This window comes from Gopherus flavomarginatus, chromosome 1, assembly GCF_025201925.1.
Source record: "Gopherus flavomarginatus isolate rGopFla2 chromosome 1, rGopFla2.mat.asm, whole genome shotgun sequence".
Classification (NCBI taxonomy): domain Eukaryota; kingdom Metazoa; phylum Chordata; order Testudines; family Testudinidae; genus Gopherus; species Gopherus flavomarginatus.
In genome coordinates this window covers 244,272,635-244,292,859 of record NC_066617.1, presented here as the reverse complement: position 1 = coordinate 244,292,859, position 20,225 = coordinate 244,272,635, and the positions used below count along the sequence as shown (strand labels likewise).

General features: G+C 40.1%; 1 protein-coding gene across 1 annotated transcript in view; it reads right to left on the bottom strand.

Moving 5' to 3' along the window:
• The window catches only part of LOC127046193 (interleukin-5 receptor subunit alpha-like), a 30,192-nt gene extending 13,752 nt beyond the window's left edge, over nucleotides 1–16,440 (bottom strand). The window contains exons 1-7 of the mRNA XM_050942920.1: nucleotides 16,153–16,440; nucleotides 14,964–15,125; nucleotides 4,242–4,390; nucleotides 3,919–4,066; nucleotides 2,943–3,045; nucleotides 2,668–2,861; nucleotides 1,199–1,335 (exon numbers count right to left, since the gene is read on the bottom strand). Coding sequence (XP_050798877.1) covers nucleotides 1,199–1,335; nucleotides 2,668–2,861; nucleotides 2,943–3,045; nucleotides 3,919–4,066; nucleotides 4,242–4,390; nucleotides 14,964–15,036 — 804 coding nt within the window. The 5' untranslated portion in view covers nucleotides 15,037–15,125; nucleotides 16,153–16,440. The remainder of the gene's footprint in view (nucleotides 1–1,198; nucleotides 1,336–2,667; nucleotides 2,862–2,942; nucleotides 3,046–3,918; nucleotides 4,067–4,241; nucleotides 4,391–14,963; nucleotides 15,126–16,152) is intronic.
• Between the last annotated feature and the right edge of the window lie 3,785 nt (nucleotides 16,441–20,225).

The window sequence follows — 20,225 nt, the reverse complement described above, 5'->3', positions numbered from 1 at the left end:
AGCTGCAGCTTGAAGTTTCAGCTACCATACTACCTCCCCCTCCCTTTCCTGTTGATAGCAGCCAAGGGAATGCCGGGAAATGTAGTTCTTTCCCTGCTCCAGTTCTGGCTCTATAGGCAGGGAGCTAACCAAGGAACTACAGCTCACAGGGCCCCCTGCTGGTTCTCAGCTTCCAGGCTGGATCCCTGCTGGCTGCTGCCCCTGAAAATGGGCTGCCCCAAGCAGCTGCTTCCTTTGCTGGTGCCTAGAGCGGCCCCTGCTTATCTATATGTATATGAATTTAAAACTGTAGCAAGAACTACAAAAAACACATTTAGCAAGCATTCTTAAGGGAAGATATGCATAAGGCCTAGAGCTTAGGATATGTACTCTTTCACAATTTCAACTAAATATTGCAATGATGACAACATTTGCATGCATATAACACCCCCATACACTCAAGCACTCAAAATGCCTATGCCAAGGCCTATGGAGATCAGTTACTTCTATTCACCAGTTTCAGAGGTACTGAAACTGTAGAAGAAATTTGGGAAAGGAGTATAGTAAAATAGCAAATCTTTAATTTGACCAGGACACACCCATCCTCTTGCAAAACATATAACAAGCTCTTAAATGACAAGTGAGTCTTCATTTTAATACCTCATCTCAAAGACAGCCTCTCTTAACACCCCAGTATTTGCTAAGGAAGTTTTTATCAGCAATGACTCAGAAGTAGAGTCTGCACAAAAGAGAGAGACTGCACAAAGATTCAGAGTCAAACTGGTCTTTTCAATCAACATTTCTCATAGAAATTTGTCAGTGTTGTTGATTTTTTTTTCATTTTTCACAATTAATGAATGCCTATATTCTTAAAATTGAAAATATTGAGATGGTTAACAAGATTTTTCTTTTACCAAAAAATCTGCTGCTGAGTAAATTAAAAATATCAGTAATTATTTTATAGTGCTTTCAGTAAACAAAACAAATGAAAATCTGGTTCCTTTCAAAATGAAGAAAACTTTCTACATCTTCATGAAAATAGGTTTTCACTTTTTGACCAACTCCACTGAGAAGAAAGAATGGTAAATGCTAGGTCATTTGCTGCAGGGCTTGGGATTTCTCAGAAGTTCAGCCAAGACTTGATTCTGTTTAACTGAGCAGGGAATAAGTTGGTATAGAGCTGAGGTTATATTGGTTAAGAAAGATTACCATATATTACCTCTAGATCTGTAATTTTCACTTGGTATGTAAAGCATTTTTTTTTTGCTGAACCAATAGTAGGTGGTGGTTTCCAGTTAATTTTAATCCTTCTGTTTTCAAGTGATATAGACACATTGATTGGAGGGTTCAGTTTCTCTGACAATAAACAAAAACAGAATATTTCATGTTCTTTCAGCAAGCAGGCATGTGAATGGAATGCAGTATACTGGCAGACTGCAGCTTCTGTTTGGCAGTTTCAGTCAAAGTACGCTGTTCACCTTTTGGTTAGGTAATCACAGTAGTCTAGTGTAGCTTAAAGCTAAACTAAAATGTATTGCTGCACAAGTTTTCCTAGGGTCTGAACAAAGAATTCACACCAGAAATAAGTTCAAAGGTCCACATAATGATCTCAGTTACAGTATAAATCTAAGGTGAAGCCAGTAAATCCCAGTGATGTAAATCTGTGTAAATAAATTCAGAATCTGGGTCAGAGTGTAGATGAGTGTAAACGTGGTGGGCCATCTTCTGAAATAAATTATAGTGGTGTAAATCTGGAATGCCTGTACCAATAATTCTGTTGCTCGGTTATTAATTGAGTTCATAAATTCTCAGAGTTAAAGGCCTCTAGAGGGACCATCAGATCATCTAGAGTTATTCCAGATTTATGGCAGTGTAACTGAGGTTTGAATACAACCGTTTAGGTTCATAATGTAAAAGGTGGCTACATATTTATTGTAACTGAGATGTGAACTAGAACCAACCAGGAAACTACCCAGACCTTTTATGAGAAGCTTTTCCTCCTCTTCTTCAGGTTTAATTCATTGAAGTAAATTAATAAAAAACTTATTGGATCAGCCATAATTATCAACAGAGTTACAAATAGCACTCACTGAAACTCTTCAACTAAAACATTTTGCATCAAAAGGTTTCAATGAAAATTCATTTTTAAAAAATGAATATTGCCAATAAGTATAGTTTAAAATCTTCCTTTTTTATTTTAACCCCAACATGAAAATTTTATGGATTTGGTTTTTAGTTTTTGTTTTTATTTCCCCTTTTGTGGTTGCAAAAAGGGGAGAAAAGAAATAAAGAGAATTAAAATAGGGGGAACGCAGGGATAGGGGAAGAAATTAGGAGAAATGAAAACTTCAAAAACAAAAATGTTCTATGAAAATGTTCATAAAATGTTCTAAACTAAAAATCATTATTTTTCAAATTGTGCAGGACAGAAATGATTTTGAAACAACTGCATTTTTTTTACAAAACAATCGTTACCATTTTTCAAACAGCCTTAATTAAAAAGTGATTTATATAAGAGATTCTTTGATTTTTGATCTTTATGTCAAACTCCTACAAATGTCAATGCATTATAAAAGCAGAATATACCCCTTTGAATGTAGTGAGTCATGCTTTTTCCCCTTTCTCCCCTGTAGGAAATCACAAGCAATTGAACATTTCACAATGCTAGACAATAATGAAAACACCTACCTAGTCTTTGAGGTGTAAATTTTTTGTAATAGGAATGGTTTTCTGAACTGTTGCTTAGTTCCTTTACAGTTATATTAAATCTGATTTTATTAGCGTGATTAAAATATACTTCTTTCACGTGACATCCAATGTTTTTGTTCTTTGCATTTGTTAAATATAGTTGGCATTGAAACTCTTCTCTACTGTGCCTGTAGGTAGCAAATAGAAGTAATGTAAAACTCTGATGATTTTTTAATAATATTTTGTGCTTGTTTTAACAGGATCCTTACCTGTAGGAAAGAAAATACTGAGCATCCTCAGGAGCTTCTGTTTTAATGTCCCAGGTACAATTTAAATTGGAAATGTTATATATGACGCATGAGAAATTTTGGATATATACTGCAACCAAAAAATAAAGAAAGAAAAGAGAAGGATATTAGCATGTTGGTTGTTTTACATTGATTCTTGAAGTGATTGGTGCCAGTACAAATCCAGGAGAGAGACAGAGAGGGAGAGAGGGATCCAAGTTTCTAGAATTGAGTTAAAGGATGTGCCTGCCTTTGCCTTATAGGGCATTGAGAACATTTCTATTCCTATTGCCAGAGGTCCCTTTTGAGACATTTGCAGAAACACTCAATAATTCCTATTCCAGTAGCTTAAAGAGCCCTCCTGGGATTTCCCAGGAACCATGTGCTATGGGACTTCCATAATCCATTCAGTTGCTAGGGAAGTCCAATAGGATTGTAGGGTGCTTCTGTGTCTGAGTCAATAGAATAGAGGTGGTAATTTTGTAACTGTAGCATGCTTCCACCCATCTCTCCCATTATGCCTGTAGCATGGAGTTGTGTCCCTGACTATCTTGGCTATTAGCCATTGATGGACCTATCCTCTATGAACGTATCTAATTTTTTTTTATTAACCCCGTTATATTTTTGGCCTTCACAACATCCCTGGCAACGAATTCCACAGGCTGACTGTGCGTCGTGTGAAGAAGTGCTTCCTTTGTTTGTTTTAAACCTGCTGCCTATTCATTGAATTGGGTGACTGCTGGTTCTCATGATATGTGAAGGGGTGAATAACACTTCCTTATTTACACCAGTCATGATTTTATAGACCTCTATCATTATCCTTCCTTAGTGTTTTACAAAAATGCATACCAAAAAATAGCCAGCACAAGAAAGAGCTATTAGTCAGGACTTCAGAACTGGTGCATTTCTAACTTTTTTATCGGATACTTTTAATATCCTAATACTATGCAGAAAACTAGCTGACCTGGTGGTGCCTTGTAAGTAAATTCAGTCCAGTTACTCTCCTTTATAATGTCTTCTGATTCTTTTGAAAGAAGCTGTGTTTTAACTTTAGCATGGAAACCAGAGTGTAACCCAAGTCTTATCATCTTTTCCTTTTCTTGAAGTCTTTCCTGGAAGAAGAAACTGCATTATAATGAAGAGTTCTATGCAATAGCCTATTATTATTATTATTATTATTATTATTATTATTATTATTATTAAAGGAAAGCTCTGCAAATTACCAGACATTAAATAAGGCATTATCGTATTTTACCAAAACTGTGTGTAAAGTGTGTTGCGACTTACTGTTATTTCCTTAGCTGTATCGAACTTATAAATCAAAACATACTTCACATAATATGTCTTAATTTCTTCTGTAATGTTACTGTTCCAGGACAGAATAACTCCAAAGTCATGCTTAACAATGTGCAGATCACTGGGTGCCATAATAGAAGCTGTAAATACAGTAAGATGAATGATAATTATTATATTATAGATGGGGCTGATGGTACAGCCCATTCTTGAGGTTGCCCAACACTTCTTATTCTAAGACCCTGTTTTCAGTAGCTTCTAACTTTGCCAGACTTTAACTGTTTGTGTTAAAACTTTTCACGTCCAATGTTTGCCTAAAGCTGAAGTGTTGTGCCATTTCTGAGAACAAGGCTAGCAAAGAATTCATTGTTTGACCTGCTTAAAAAAGTATTGAGACCTTTTATTTGAAATACTATAGAGCGCCAATGCTTTGAAGCAGGGACTTGACATTTGGCAGGCGGGATGGCCTTTGTGTCAGATATTTCTTATGCTGTCCTCATGAAAATCTACCCAAATTTGGCCAATTTATAAGCCTTTTGAAAAACTGCAGTTTGCACAGGTTCAGTTGAGAGTTCTTAGATTTTAGCAGTTAAAGGCTGTCATAAACAGATAGTTAAGGGTTAATATCTCTTTTACCTGTAAAGGGTTAACAAACAGGGAACCAAAAACACCTGACCAGAGGACCAATCAGGAAACAGGATACTTTCAAATCTCGGTGGAGGGAAGCCTTTGTTTGTGTTTTTTGGGTTTTGCTTTGTTCTCTCTGGGTCCTGAAAGGGACTAGACGTGCAACCAGGTTTCTTGCCAATCTCCCTGCTACAGTCTCTTATATATTCAGAATAGTGAGTATTAAGTAGAAAGGCGGTTATAGTCTTTTGATTGTTTTCTATATTTGCAAATGTGTATTTTGCTGGAAGTATTTTAAATTGCGGTTTGCTGGGAGTATTTTAAATTGTATTTTGCTGGGGGGAGGCTTCTCTCTAGTGTCTATAAGCTTAAAGACTCTGTTACTTTTACCATCTAAATTACAGAGACAACTTTTACTTTTTTTTCTTTCTTTTTATTAAAAGTTTTGCTTTTTAAGACCTGTTTGATTTTTTTCCCCTTGTTGAGGCTCAAGGGAATTGAGTCTGTACTTATCAGGAAATTGGTGAGAGACAGGGAGAGAGAAGGGAGGGAACGCCTGGGAGGGGGTGAAAATGGGGGGAAAACAAACCTGATTTCTCTATTTTGAGATTCAAGAAGTTTGAATCACAGTAATCTTCCAGGGTAACCCAGGGAGGGGAAGCCTGGGAGAGGCAACGGTGAGGGAAATGGTTTACTTTCCTTGTGTTAAGATCCAGAGGGTCTGGGTCTTGGGGGTCCCTGGGCAAGGTTTTGGGGGGACCAGAGTGTACCAGGCACTGGAATTCCTGGTTGGTGGCAGCGCTACAAGTACTAAGCTGGTAATTGAGCTTAGAGAAATTAATGCTGGTACCCCAACTTTTGGACTCCAAGGTTCAGATTGGGGATAGAATATCATGACAAAGGCCCCAAAGATTCTTTCCACACTGAGCAAGCTCCAGCCCTGTGCAATTGCCACTCCAGACTACTACAGGCTGTGCAAGGTCTGGGCACTAAAACTGAGAGCAGAGAGCTTGTCTCTCCTGTGCTCTCAATGTCCCATCTGCTGGGCCCAAGCAGCCTGGAGGAGGAAGCTGCCTGATTCAAATTCAGATGGGATGAGAGCAGTGGCATAGCTAGGACAGGAAAACTGGGTGGGCCCAGCTTTCGGGTGGGCAGGCAATGATGGGGAGGGGAACAGGAGGGATGGAGGCCTTGGTGAGGAGTGAGTCAGGAAGGATTGGGGGTTGCAGGTGCCCAGGGGAAAGGCATGAGGTAGGAGGGAAGGATGGGAGCCAACTTTCCCCCACCCCCATTTACTGCTCAGCAGGCATCTGGGGCAGACAGGTTGTGGGGAGCACCCATGGGATAGATGGAGGTATCACTGGGGCTTGAGCTCTGGCCACCCCTCCCAAAGCAGTGTCAGTGTCTGTCAGCCCAGCATTGTGCCCCTCCTGCCTGTGCCATGCCCTACTGCCCTGGTCTCTGCCTCCAATGCTCAATGATAGCCCCACCTAGACCTACCCCCATGAGGCGCAACCCCTGTGGGGCTAATGCTGGGGCCAGAGACCAGGGCAGCAGTGCACAGTGCCAGCAGGATGGAGATGCGGCCAGGCTGAAAGACACTGAGCCAGGGTCAGGAGTCCCAGCCTGTAAATTCAGGGGATTACGGCCCCAATTTGGGAGGGCCTGGATGCTAAGTGTGTGGGCTGCAGCCACTCAGGCTCACCCAGGGCTATACCCCGTATAAGAGCCAAACCTATGGGTGGGAGGTGGCAGGGCAGAATAGATTTGGACAAGGATCTTGTAAGGGGGCAGCAGATTCAGACTAAAGGCTCATGGTGGGGAGAGGAAAACTGGGACTGGAAGTTAAGGTTGAGGGGTGACTGGGATTCCTGAGCAAGAACACTAGCTCTTGGAGCTGTTGGTAGAGGAAATTGGAACTGGATGTGCCGGGGGCAATTTTAGTAATAGGCAATGTTATAAGCCCCACCAATGTTAATGACAGACAAAAACCTACACTAAGAGACCATTATTAAGGATACAAGGAAAAGCAATCCTAAATTCATCATCATCATCATTGTCATTCCCATAACCACATTGGTTGTTGGGGAACCATCACTGGTGAGCAATCAACCAATTGTCTCCACCCTTGATGCTTGTGTGTCAGTGCTTGAGTCTCTGCGAAGTCCATTCCTGTCCATTCTTTTAGTTGTCAGTCCATCTCTTCTTCTGTCTACCTCTTCTTCTCTTATCCTGTACTGTCCCTTGGAGGATGATCTTGGATAGGCCAGATGATCTTATTACGTGGCCAAACCACTTCAGCTTATGCTTTTTCACAGTCATCAGGAGGACTTTGTATGATCCAGCCAGCGCACTGGATGATGATGTTGCAGACCTCTTCATTAGCGACATGGCTGAAGTAGGAGAAGCCCAGGATTTTACGGAAGTATTTCATCTCTACTTCCTGTATTTTCCAGTCAAGTTCTGACGTAAGAGTCCATGTCTCACACACATACAGATAAATAGAGATGACCAATGCATGCAGCAGTTTCAGTTTGGATTCCAGGGAGATGTTCTTATTCCTCCAAATTGGCTTTAGCTTTGCCACTGCCGCTGTTGTTTGTGCAGTTCTTGCCAGAATTTCTGCCTTGGATCCTTCATCAGTGATGATTGCCTCCATAAAGTTGAACCGCGTCACTGTCTCCAGCTCTTGTCCACTGACAGTGATATGTGAGCTGATCCCATCACATTTGTTTGTCATCAGCTTGGTTTTCTCTGCACTGATTTCCATGCCATATTTTGCAGAGGTTTCATCCAATCATTTCACGAGCTGGCAAGTTCATCTTTGCTGCCTGCCAGGCCGTCAATGTCACCAGCAAACCAAAGATTTGAGATTGATCACCCCCCAATTCTGACTGTGCATATGTGATCTCCTAGGGCATCAGTCATTATGTGCTCCAAGTAGATGTTGAATGCTGTGGGCAAAAGAAGGCAGCCCTACCAGATTCCAAATGTGGTGCGAAATCAGTCTCCTATTATGCCACTGACAAGAACTGCACTGCTGGCCTTGGCCTATAGTTGTTTAATGGCAAGAATAAACTTACAACCAATATTGTACTTCATGGTTGTCCAGAGAGCTTTGTGCCATACTCTGTCAAACGCCTTCTTGAAGTCAACAAAGATGTGATAGATGTCCTGCTGGTGTTGTAAGTACTTCTCACACAAGACATGAAGGATGAAAATCTGTTCTTTGGTACTTCTTCCAGAACGAAAGCCAGCCTGTTCTTCAGCGATGATACTCTCTGCTTGTGGCTTCAATCTGTTTAATATGACTTTGAACATCACTTTGCTGGGATGGCTAATTAAGCATATAGTTCGGTAATTCTGACACAATTGCAGGTTGTCTTTCTCTGGCAGAGTGATGATTAGTGACTGTATGCATGTGGAGGGCCACTCACTGGTCTGCCATGTCTTGTTCCAGATCTTGGTGAGTACATCTATTACTATTTCTCCTTCGAATTTCATCAGTTCGGCTGGGATGTTGGTAATACCTGTAGCCTTTCTGTTCCTGAGTGATTTCACAGCTGTCTCCACTTCTTCACATAGAATTGGAAAGTTATCCTCCTTCCTTGAATCTGGGCTGTCTAAAACACTAGGATCTCCATTTCTCTGGTGGTTGAATAGATAAGAGCAGTAATTTGTCGATTTATTGATGATGTCCCTTTCTTCTGTAAGACTGTTCCCTTCTTTGTCTTGAATTGCATTAGTTTTGGTCCATCTTTCCTTCTTCAGATCTTTTACAATCTGGAAGGCTCGTTTGCTATTTTTATTATTGATACACTCTTCAATTTTAGAGCATTGTTTTACAATCCATATCTCCTTGGCCACCTTCATTCCTTTCTTGATCTTTCTGCCAATTAACTCCCTCAGTGTATTTATCAACTCCCGCAGTGCTGTTCTTGTCTCTCTTAAATTCTCTTCTAATGTCACACATTTGTAGTATTTAATTTGTGACCCATGGTTTTGTCTTCTTACAATGTTTCCCAAGGATGTCCATTGCTGCCTCATTCATTACAGCGTTGAAATTGTTGGTAATTGTTTCTACATCTTCCTCTAGAGCAAGCAGTGGTGCAAATTTTCCGCTGATCATTGATTGGAATGACTCTGGAATGTTTTGGTCTCTGAGTCTTTCTAAGTCAAACTTGGTTCTGGTGAACTTTGGTCTGATGATTTTCCTTAGCAAGAGCCAAAAATTTAGCAGCACAAAGTTGTGATCACTTCCAATATCAGCACTGGGGAATCTCCTTGCTTTCCTTCTGTTAATCCCAGAATGATATTGGTTTTGCACCATGATGTAGTCTATCTGGCTGTGATATAGACTATTAGGTGCATGCCACATTGATCATTTGGCTGCTTTATGTGCTCCTAACATGTTTGCAAGACCCAGATTGTTATAGCTGGCAAACTCCAAAAGTCTCAATCCTCTCTCTTTGGTTACTGCATTACAAAAAGGGCCATAATAATCTCACCAATCTGCCTGTGTGTCAGTACCCACTTTAGCATTTCAGTATCCCTGTACAATCAGGATATCTTTCTTGTGTACCTTATCGATGGTCTCCTGGAGCTCATTGTAAAAATCTTCAATTTGCTCATCATCATAGTCTGTTGTAGGGTTGTAGACTTGTATCACTATGATATTAAACAGTACTGCCTTTAGACAGATGGAAATAAGCCTGCTGGACATCGGGTGGCATCCTAATACTGAATTCTTGATAGCTTTATGCACAAGAAATCCTACACTGTTGACATGTTTGTCCTCTCCACTGTAATAGAGCACATGGCCTTCTTCTGTTAGTACCTCTCCAAAGTTCTTCCATCTGACCTCAGAAATTCCTAAGAGGTGCCAGGTGTATTTTCCATTTCATATGTAAGTTCTTTCAACTTCCCTATTTGTCTCAATGTCCTTACATTCCACATGGCTATGGTGATGTTATCTCTTCTATGGATCCTCTTTGTTGGGTTTACGCCAGTAGTATACTTGTTGTGTCCACTCTGGTGGGAGATGGTTTAACCCGGGCTGCGATCAATCTGTATGGACATTGTTGACTTGCTCATCATATGGTGTGTCTTGGGCAAATTTCTAACCTGGCAGAGCCTATTCCTCCCCAGACAGCCCCCTTTTAGTTGCAGGACATAGAATCATAGACTTTAAGGTCAGAAGGGACCATTATGATCATCTAATCTGACCTCCTGCACAGCGCAGGCCACAGAATCTCACCCACCCACTCCTGTATCAAACCCCTAACCTACGTCTGAGCTACTGAAGTCCTCAAATCATGATTTAAAGACTTCAAGGTGCAGAGAATCCTCCAGCTACTGACCCATGCCCCACATTGCAGGGGAAGGTGAAACTCCCCCAGAACCTCTGCCAATCTGTCCTGGAGGAAAATTCCTTCCCAACCCTAAATATGGCAATCAGCTGAACCTTGAGCATGTGGACAAGACTCACCAGCCAGACACCCAGGAAAGAATTCTCTGTAGTAACTCAGATCACACCCCATCTAACATACCATTACAGGCCATTGGGCATATTTACCGCTAATGGTCAAAGATCAATTAATTGCAAAAATTAGGCTTTCTCATCATACTATACCCTCCATAAACTTATCAAGGTTAGTCTTGAAGCCAGATATGTATTTTGCCCCTACTGCTCCCCTTGGAAGGATGTTCAAGAACTTCACTCCTCTGATGGTTAGAAACCTTCGTCTAATTTCAATTTTAAACTTCCTGATGGCCAGTTTATACCTATTTGTTCTTGTGTCCACATTGGTACTGAGCTTAAATAATTCTTCTCCCTCCCTGGTATTTATTCCTCTGATATATTTATAAAGAGTAATCATATCTCCCCTCAGCCTTCTTTTGATTAGGCTAAATAAGCCAAGCTTTTTGACTCTCCTTTCATAAGACAGGTTTTCCATTCCTCGGAACATCCTAGTAGCCCTTCTCTGTACCTGTTCCAGTTTGAATTCATCCTTCTTAAACGTGGGAGACCAGAACTGCACACGGAATTCCAGATGAGATCTCACCAGTGCCTTGTATAATGCTACTAACACCTCCTTATCTCTACTGGAAATACCTCGCCTGATGCATCCCAAGACCACATTATCTTTGTTCACAGCCATATCACACTGGCGACTCACAGTCATTCTGTGATCAACCAATACTCCAAGGTCCTTCTTCTCCTATGTTACTTCCAACTGATGCATCACCATCTTAAACAAAAATTCTTGTTATTAATCCCTAAATGCGTGACCTTGCACTTTTCACTATTAAATTTAATCCTATTACTATTACTCCAGTTTACAAGGTCATCCAGATCTTCCTGTATGATATCCCAGTCCTTCTCTGTATTGGCAGAACCTCCCAGCTTTGTGTCATCCGCAAACTTTATTAGCACATTCCCACTTTTTGTGCCAAGGTCAGTAATAAAAAGATTAAATAAAATTGGTCCCAAAACTGATCCCTGAGGAACTCCACTAGTAACCTCCCTTCGGCCTGACAGTTCACCTTTCAGTACAACCCATTGTAGTCTCCCCTTTAACCAGTTTCTTATCCCCTTTTCAATTTTCATATTGATCCCCATTTTTTCCAATTTAGCTAATAATTCCCCATGTGGAACCATATCAAATGCCTTAGTGAAACTGAGGTAAATTAGATCCATTGCATTTCCTTTGTCTAAAAAATCTGTTACCTTCTCAAAGAAGGAGATCAGGTTGGTTTGGCAAGATTTACCCTTTGTAAAACCATGTTGTATTTTGTCCCAATTACTTCAATGTCCTTAACTACTTTCTCCTTCAAATTTTTTCCCAAGACCTTGCATACTACAGATGTCAAACTAACAGGCCTGTAGTTAGCTGGATCACTTTTTTTCCTTTCTTAAAAATGGGAACTATGTTAGCAATTCTCCAGTCATATGATACAACCCCTGAGTTTATTAAACGTTATTCATTAAAAATTCTTGCTAATGGGCTTGCAATTTCATGTGCCAGTTCCTTTAATATTCTTGGATGAAGATTATTTGGGCCCTCCGATTTAGTCCCATTAAGATGTTTGAGTTTGGCTTCTACCTCGGATGTAGTAATATCTACCTCCATATCCTCATTCCTGTTTGTCATCCTACCATTATCCCTAACCTCCTCATTAACCTAATTAAAGACTGAGGCAAATATTTGTTTAGATATTGGGCCATGCCTAGATTATCCTTAACCTCCACTCCAGCCTCAGTGTTTAGCAGTCCCACTTCTTCTTTCTTTGTTTTCTTCTTATTTATATGGCTATAGAACCTTTTACTATTAGTTTTAATTCCCTTTGCAAGGTCCAACTCTACATGGCTTTTGGCCATTCTCTCTTTATCTCTACATGTTCTGACCTCACTAAGGTAGCTTTCCTTGCTGATCACACCTATCTTTCACTCCTTGTAGGCTTTCTGCTTTTTCTTAATCACCTCTCTGAGATGCTTGCTCTTCCATTTTGGTCTGCAATTCCTGCCTATGAATTTTTTCCTCCTTCTTGGGATGCAGGCTTCTGATAGTTTCTGCATCTTTGACTTGAAGTAATTCCAGGTCCCTGCCGCCTTTAGATCCACAAAGTCTTCAGTCCAATCCACTTTCCTAACTAATTTCCTTAATTCTTTAAAGTTAGTCCTTTTGAAATAAAAAACCTAGTCACAGATCTATTTTTGTTTATCCTTCCATTTCGTTTAAACTGACTTAGCTCATAATCGCTCGAACCAAGGTAGTCTCCTACAACCATTTCTTCTATGAAATCCTCACTACTCACCAAAACCAAATCTAAAATGGCATCCCCTCTTGTTGGTTCAGCAACTACTTGGTGAAGCAATCCATCAGCTATCACATCCAGGAAAATCTGATCCCTATTATTATTACTAGCACATGTCCTCCAGTATATATCTGGGAAGTAAAACTCTCCCATGAACACACAATTCCCATTAGTATTTACTTCATTAAAAACATTAACGAGGTCTCTATCCATATCCAAATCAGATTCTGGTGGTCTATAGCACACCCCAAGCACTATCCCAGGGGAGGCTCTAGTAGCTTTCTTCCCCAATGTGATTTTTGCTCAGACAGACTCTGTCTTATCCATTCCATCCCTTCTTATTTCTTTACAGTCTACCTCATCACTGAAATACAATGCTACTCCACCACCTTTGCCTTTATTTCTGTCTTTCCTAAACAGCACATACCCTTCAATACCTGTAATCCAGTCATGACTACTATTCAATCATTTTTCTGTTATACCTATAATATCTGGTTTCACTTCCTGCACCAGTAGCTCTAGTTCCTCCATTTTGTTACCTAACCTCCTCACATTGGTGTACAAACATCTTAAGTTTTGCTGTTTGGCTTTGCTCACATTCTTTACCCGATGAGGCCCAGAAATTCTACCACTAATATCACCTATTAGACTGGTATCTACACTACCCTTCCTCCTTATGTCCATTCTCCTACCCATGGCTGTATCCTTTCTTACATTTCCTTCCCTCTCAATGTTAAAATCTGGCATGGAGATTACCTGGACATCTCCCAACCATCTTACCCCAATTCCTAATTTAAAGCTCTCTTAATCAGTTGTGCCAGCCTCCATCCTAGAAGTCTATTTCCCTCCCTACTCAGGTGAAGTCCATCCTGAGAGAACAGTCTTCTGTCTATGAATGCTTCCCAGTGGCCACACATCCCAAAGACATCTTGTCACACCTTTGTTGCCCTTCTCTAGGAACAATGAGAATCCCACTGAAGATCACCGGAGCCTCGATTTTCTCATCTTCCCCAGCCTGGCATAGTCTCCCTTGATACATTCCAGCGAGAATCTAACCATATCATTTGTTCCCAGATGAAGGACAATTAGTGGATTCTTTCCCGCTCCCGTTAGGATCCTCTTCAGCCTCAGGTCCATATGCCGTATCTTAGCACCTGCCAGACAGCACATCCTTCTGTTCTGTGGATCAGCTCTGTTTACAGGCCTGTCTATTCTTCTCAGTAAGGAGTCCCCAGCCACGTAGACTTGCCTTTTACCAGTGATGGTGCGATTCTCTGGCCTATCCCTTGTTCCCTCTGGCTGCAAGTTCTCTCAATTTCTATTCTCCTTTGCAATCCTCCACAACCCATGCAAGAGGACAGGGGCCCTATTCTGTCCCGAGACCCATAAGGGAAATTAGGAAATGGCAGAATTGAGGTTGCCTATATTAACACCCATTGTGCGTATGCATTGTGATACAACCTTTAACTGTATGATCACATATTATTTTTCCCATAGGATCCCTGCCACTTTCAGTGCTCCTTTCCTATCCAACCACAGCATTTTTAAATGTTTTCTCTGAAAAAGTGAGCATTTCACTACAGAAATAACCTGGACATTTCTAGTGCCAGATTTGGAAACTAAATTCAATCTTAAAGAGGTGAAACATGGAGATTTTATTACTATTTTAAATGCAAATCTTAAAGCAATCTAAATTGTGGAGTCACTACCAACATCTGCATAATTAGAACATGACTAGCACTTGCACTGTATTTAAGGTTGAGGACAAAGGTTTTTCTAACCCTACTTGCAGTGAAGTTATATTATGCTATGTAATGTTCTGAAATATTTAGGAACAATTAAATAACCAACATAGATAATGTTACATTTTAAAGATGTGGGCTCATACGATATAAAAGAGCAACTCTTAGTCACGTATATTTTCAAAGTTATACTTAACATTGTGGCAGGACATTTTCCAGCCTGGGAGCCTGCCTATCACTTGGGATTTGGCCCAAGCACCTCCATAAGATACCCCAATCCTAGAGAGGTCATGTTGTGAGGCTATGTATTGACAACCGGAGGAATTAATGTGTGAGAGTCCCCTCTTCTCAAGACAAAACTGCAGATGGCAGCGATTGCAGCCTCTCACTACCTGCATGGGATCAAATTCAAAACTAATCCCTAAAGATTTGGGAGTGTGGCTACATACCAGAACTTTATCAGGCTGTTTTGAGTTTCATCTTCTTTGTATCATTTTAAATGTATCACTTTAAATGTCACAAAACTTACCAGTTATTGCTGGTTCTCCATTTGCCAGGCTAACAGAAATCATCTCATACCAGGTAAGGCTAAGCAGAAGCATGATCGAAGGCGTAATTGTAGCATGTGCCCTTACAAATACTTTGCACTTCAATTGAATTTGAAACTAAAATACTTCGGTTCTGTTTGAGGCTGAAAAGAGAGTTAGGATGTTACTGTTATTTTCAAGCTGTGAAAAAAAAAACTTTTAAACATTTTAAGTGGTTTCTTAAAAAGACATAAACCATGAATACAAAATGTCATTCTGGACTTTGTTGTAAAAGAAATAACAGTCCCAATTCTCAGGTCTGATTGAGCTCTATTTAGTCCAAGTGGTGGTGGTAGTGGGGAGGGGCAAGCCACTGTATGCCACTCATGTTTAATACCTGCCGATCCTCAGGGCTGCCAAGGGCTTAACCATTGCTTCAGCTCTGAGGTTTGCAGGGTTTGTGCAGAGCACATCTGGTGAATTAAGGAAGCAGGAAGTCTGTGTCGGAATATGAAAGTAACAGATCTCAGGAGTTCTGACAGCTAAACTTTGTATGGTTTAAAGCAATTACTCAAGAGACCTATATATAAGATATTCTCTTAAACTATGTGTATGTGAGGGTGTAATAGAGAGACAGTTTACTGTGGGTGGGAACTCTGATTATTTTGCTAGAGGACACACAGAAATTAGGAAAAGAGGATAACATTTTAAAAAGCAGCATTTTTAAATGTTTTCTCTGAAGAAGTGAGCATTTCACTACAGAAATAACCTGGACATTTCTAGTGCCAGATTTGGAAACTAAATTCAATCCTAAAAAGCTGAAATATGGAGATTTTATTGCTTCTTTTAATGCAAATCTCAAAGCAATCTAAATTGTGGAGTCACTAAAACAGCTGCATAATTAGATCATGACTAGCACTTGCACTGTATTTAAGGTTGAGGACAAAGGTTTTTCTAACTCTACTTGCAGTGATATTATATTATGCTATGTAATGTTCTGAAATATTTAGGAACAATTAAATAACCAACATAGATAATGTTACATTTTTAAGGTGTGGACTCCTACGATTTAAAATAGCAACTCTTAGTCATGTGTATTTTCAAAGTTATACTTGACATTGTGGCGGGACATTTTCTATGGGATCAAATTAAAAAACAAATCCCTAAAGACTTGGCGGTGTGGATACATACCAGAACTTTATCTTAAGTCTTCAGACTGCTTTGAGTTTCATCTTCTTTGAAATGCCAACAGTCAGTTGTTACCATCTCTTCCCTTGACTTCATTGGAAGAGAAAGTTTTCAAACCACTCTGTATCTTGCTATCAGCTCTTGTCTTTAAAGAAACTTCCAGGACTTAAATGAAATTAAATGAATCAACAGCTACTGTAATTTCAAAAATAAAAGTTCTGATTCTAGGAAAGATTGTACAGAACTTACTACAGCCTCATGCGTCTTGCTGTATGCAACAAATAAAAAGGAAACAGATCAGCAAAAGAGCTCCAACCCTAACTGAAGGGGAAAGAATGACCAGCCTCCTCTTGACAAAAGGAACTTGACTTTTGCTACCAATTTCACTTCTGATATCAGATCTACTTAACTTAGTTCCTGGAATCGTCCAGCTTTCGTCTTGTTTATTCTGTTAATTATATTTTTAAAGTATTTTTAAAATTGTAATTTAATTGTGTGAGAATACTGACCTTTGATTGGTGATTGTTCAGGACTTCCTCCCCAGGGGCCTGGTTATAGGCTGGGTAGGTAGTTGTTTATAACTTTGTCAAATTTAAACTGTTCAAGCTGATATTTTCCATCCTGAGTGTCTGGTATATTGGGAGAAAGGTTCAGCTAAAATGGTTCAGACGTATCTGACTATCAGATTAAGGAAAAATACATTGCTTTTCCCATGTTTAAAAAGTGCTTACATCTGTTTCATGACAATCTCTACACCTCCATGTATTGGAGTAGGGATTTAAAATTTGACTATGGGGGAGAGGTAGGCCTGATATCAGGAATGGGCCTTTTGCCACTTCTGTGAAAAGCTTCCCAAATTTGGTAAATTATAAGCCTCTGCAAAATCTCATTTTACACATGCTCAATGGAGACTTGTCAGAGTTTGGCAGCTAAATTCTCCGAAGACTCACAGTGCTGCAAGGGCCAAGCAGGACTTTCTCTGCTATTGCAGCTACTGGCTGCTAGGGAGCAACTGTGGTGCCAGGTGCCAGAAATGAGAGCAGGGAGCCTGCCTGCCCTGAGTGTTTTCAATGCTCCTTCTGCCAGAGCCCAGCATGCAGGCAAAGGAGGAAAGTGTCCAACTCAAATGTAGAGGGGTAAGTAATGGGATTGAGATGCATAGTGGGAAAGGGGAAATAGAAGCATGTGGGGGAGCAAGGTTCGGAGCAGGAGCTGGGAGTGGGCATAGGGGCAGGAGTAAATGGGTGCTGAAAATACAAGAATGGAGATATGAACAAAGTGCAGCTTAAGATGACAGGAGCCAGTGACTAGGGGGAAATAGGAACAAGGAGGGAAAGGAAATTTTCACCTGGTCTCAACATTTCTGTGCTGTCTAGTAAATAGCTGTGAAAACTACTGGCAAAATATGTGTCTCCATCCCCCTCTAGTAGCAGGACCACATGCACAAATACAACCTTCTCTTGCTGTTAGTTACTTCATTAGCTGCAGTGGTAGAGAACTGTGCTATGGAGCAAAAGATCTCAACCCTGCTGAGGAACCATGTCAGAGGTCTATACAGGTCCACATGTGGAAATTTTTGAGTTTTTTTTCTTTTTAGTTTTTGAAAATGTAAGAAATTATATTTAAAATCTACCTTACAGAATGTTAAGGTTGCAAAGTCAAGTACTGAAAAGTTAGGAAATGCCAGAATTAAGGTTGCCCAGGTATTCTTGATTCACCCCCTTCTGCACATTCCTTATGACACCATCTTTAATTACATGATCACATTGTATTTTTCCAAAGAATCCCTGCCTCATTCATTACATCTACCGCAACTCCTCTGAGGATGAATCTGGATTGTGCAGAGAAGGAAGCTGTTGAATGTAGTACCCCTGCTTCATTTGCTGAAGACATTGGAAGGTCTGCAGTGCATGAGGCAGAGGTGGAAAGGATGGTCTCGTGGTTAAGGCAGTTGAATGCTGCCCTAGAGAGCTGGATTCTATCCCTGCCTCTGCCACAGATTCCCTGTGTAATGCTGAGCAAGTCACTTAAATCAACTGCTTCTTTGTCTGTATTTCAGATTTACTTTTAAAAGAACAATACTTAGTTTTTTGTGCTGATGGGTCCTACAATGGCTAACACCCAGTATTGTAATGTATATGATTCAATACTTTACCATAGTTTCAAAAAAAAAAAAAAAGTACCCTGAGCTAAATGTATCTATGGCCACACACACAGAATACAATTAAATGTGTGGGGCTGAGGTTGACATTGAGGTCTTTTTCTCATGTCATGGTGATTCTAATTGCTTCACCAAAGAATTTTTTTTCAGTGCTGGCCATGGACTTAGGCAGGATGCCTGGATCCAGACACTCAAAAGTAATTTCTCTCCAGTATGCATCTTTTAACAGTTATATTCAGTAGAATAGACTCATAAGAGTAAATTTATTACACCTGTGCAGCCCCATTTAGATCAATTGAGCTGCATGTGTTTAACTGAGAACATGGCCCATAATCATAGATCAAGTACTAATAATGCAAATTTAAGCCTGGTTCAGTACTTTATCTATTAGACGCACGGCAAAATTTTCTTATGAGTGTCTTTCATTTATTAGAAAAATGAACCATTTTGTAGGATTTAAACATGTTATGTTCACAGCACACAGATGGAGAAGGTTGATAAAACATTAAATACTCTTGCTGGAAGGTTGCAACTTAACACTACTTTATTTCTTAGAATGATAGCACACAAGAATGCAAAAACAGAGAGAGACAAAGCAAACTGCTCCTTCAAATAGCAAGGCACAACTAACTTTACTCTAGGCTATCTGGGTGCAGACTGACTGCTTCTAGGTCCAAATCACATGCATCCCCACAGACCACCCCACCCCCCAGCCTGGAAGCCGGACCAAGAAAAATGTACATTAATTGTACATTGAATTAAAAGCTGTGTATTAATATTACTTTCCTTTCTGTCTTCTGCTCTGCAACCACTCAATGTTATCATTGCTGAACACCCAGATAGCCGTTTCAAACAATTTTCTCTCACGGGGGTTTCTTTCCTTACAATATTTTCAGATAAGTGAAAAAGGAAATGAAACTTATGTTTACTGGAGATAGTAGATGTATTTGACTGGGAGTTCACAAACTGACAATGTTTCCAGCAACTCAAGAGCCATAGTAATTCAGCATTGTTCTATCTGTCTTCTATCCTTAATATATCATCATTTTGAACAGAAATATGTATCCAGTTCAGCAAGGTACTTCAATGGAACTACTTGTGCATGTCAAGTGGACACATAAGTACCTTGCTGATTCAGAACTTGTATAACTAATTATTTAGAACTAAATTTAGGTTGACTGAGCTATGTTGCTCAGGGATGTGAAAAGTCACACCTTAAGAGATGTAATTAAGGCAACCGAAGGTCCAGTATAGACATCTCCTTTCAAGGGGATGGATTTATTACAGTGATAGAAAACCCCTTTCTGTCACTGTAGCAAGTTGTCTACACTACAGTAACGTAGCTGCAGTACTGCAGCTCTGCCGCTGTAGCGCTTGTAGTGTAGACATACCCTAAGCACTGCAAAGTTCCATTTCACATCACTTCTGGTAGAAGAAAGAGAAACTGGTGTCACGTTTCTGACATTCCATTTTCTCATGGATCTGCTTCTTCTCCTAAGGTACATTTGTGGCAGAAGGGGCGTCTTTCTTTGTTTTGCTTATATTTACATCAGCAGAGTAAGATGAGAAAATCACATCCTTAAAGTTTTATTGGTGTGAAAATCACATTACAATGGTCCAAACAGTTGAAAATGAAATGTTTTACTGCTGTGGGACAGCTAGTTGAGCTTTAAAGAGAGCAGTGTGGGAAAGATAGGAGAGGAAGTGGATACTAATTACTCACTGTACTGCTATATGCGTAGAATCTAAATTAGAGTCTAACTTAACCTTTCCACTACGCCCCAGATTTGAAGTGTTTACAGAAACTGACACAGCATCTGCTTTTAGGAGAAAATGTTCTCTGTGTCTATCTCAACAACATGTTGAATTTGGATCCTCAACTTAATTTTCAAAATTTTTGGGGGAAATATTAATT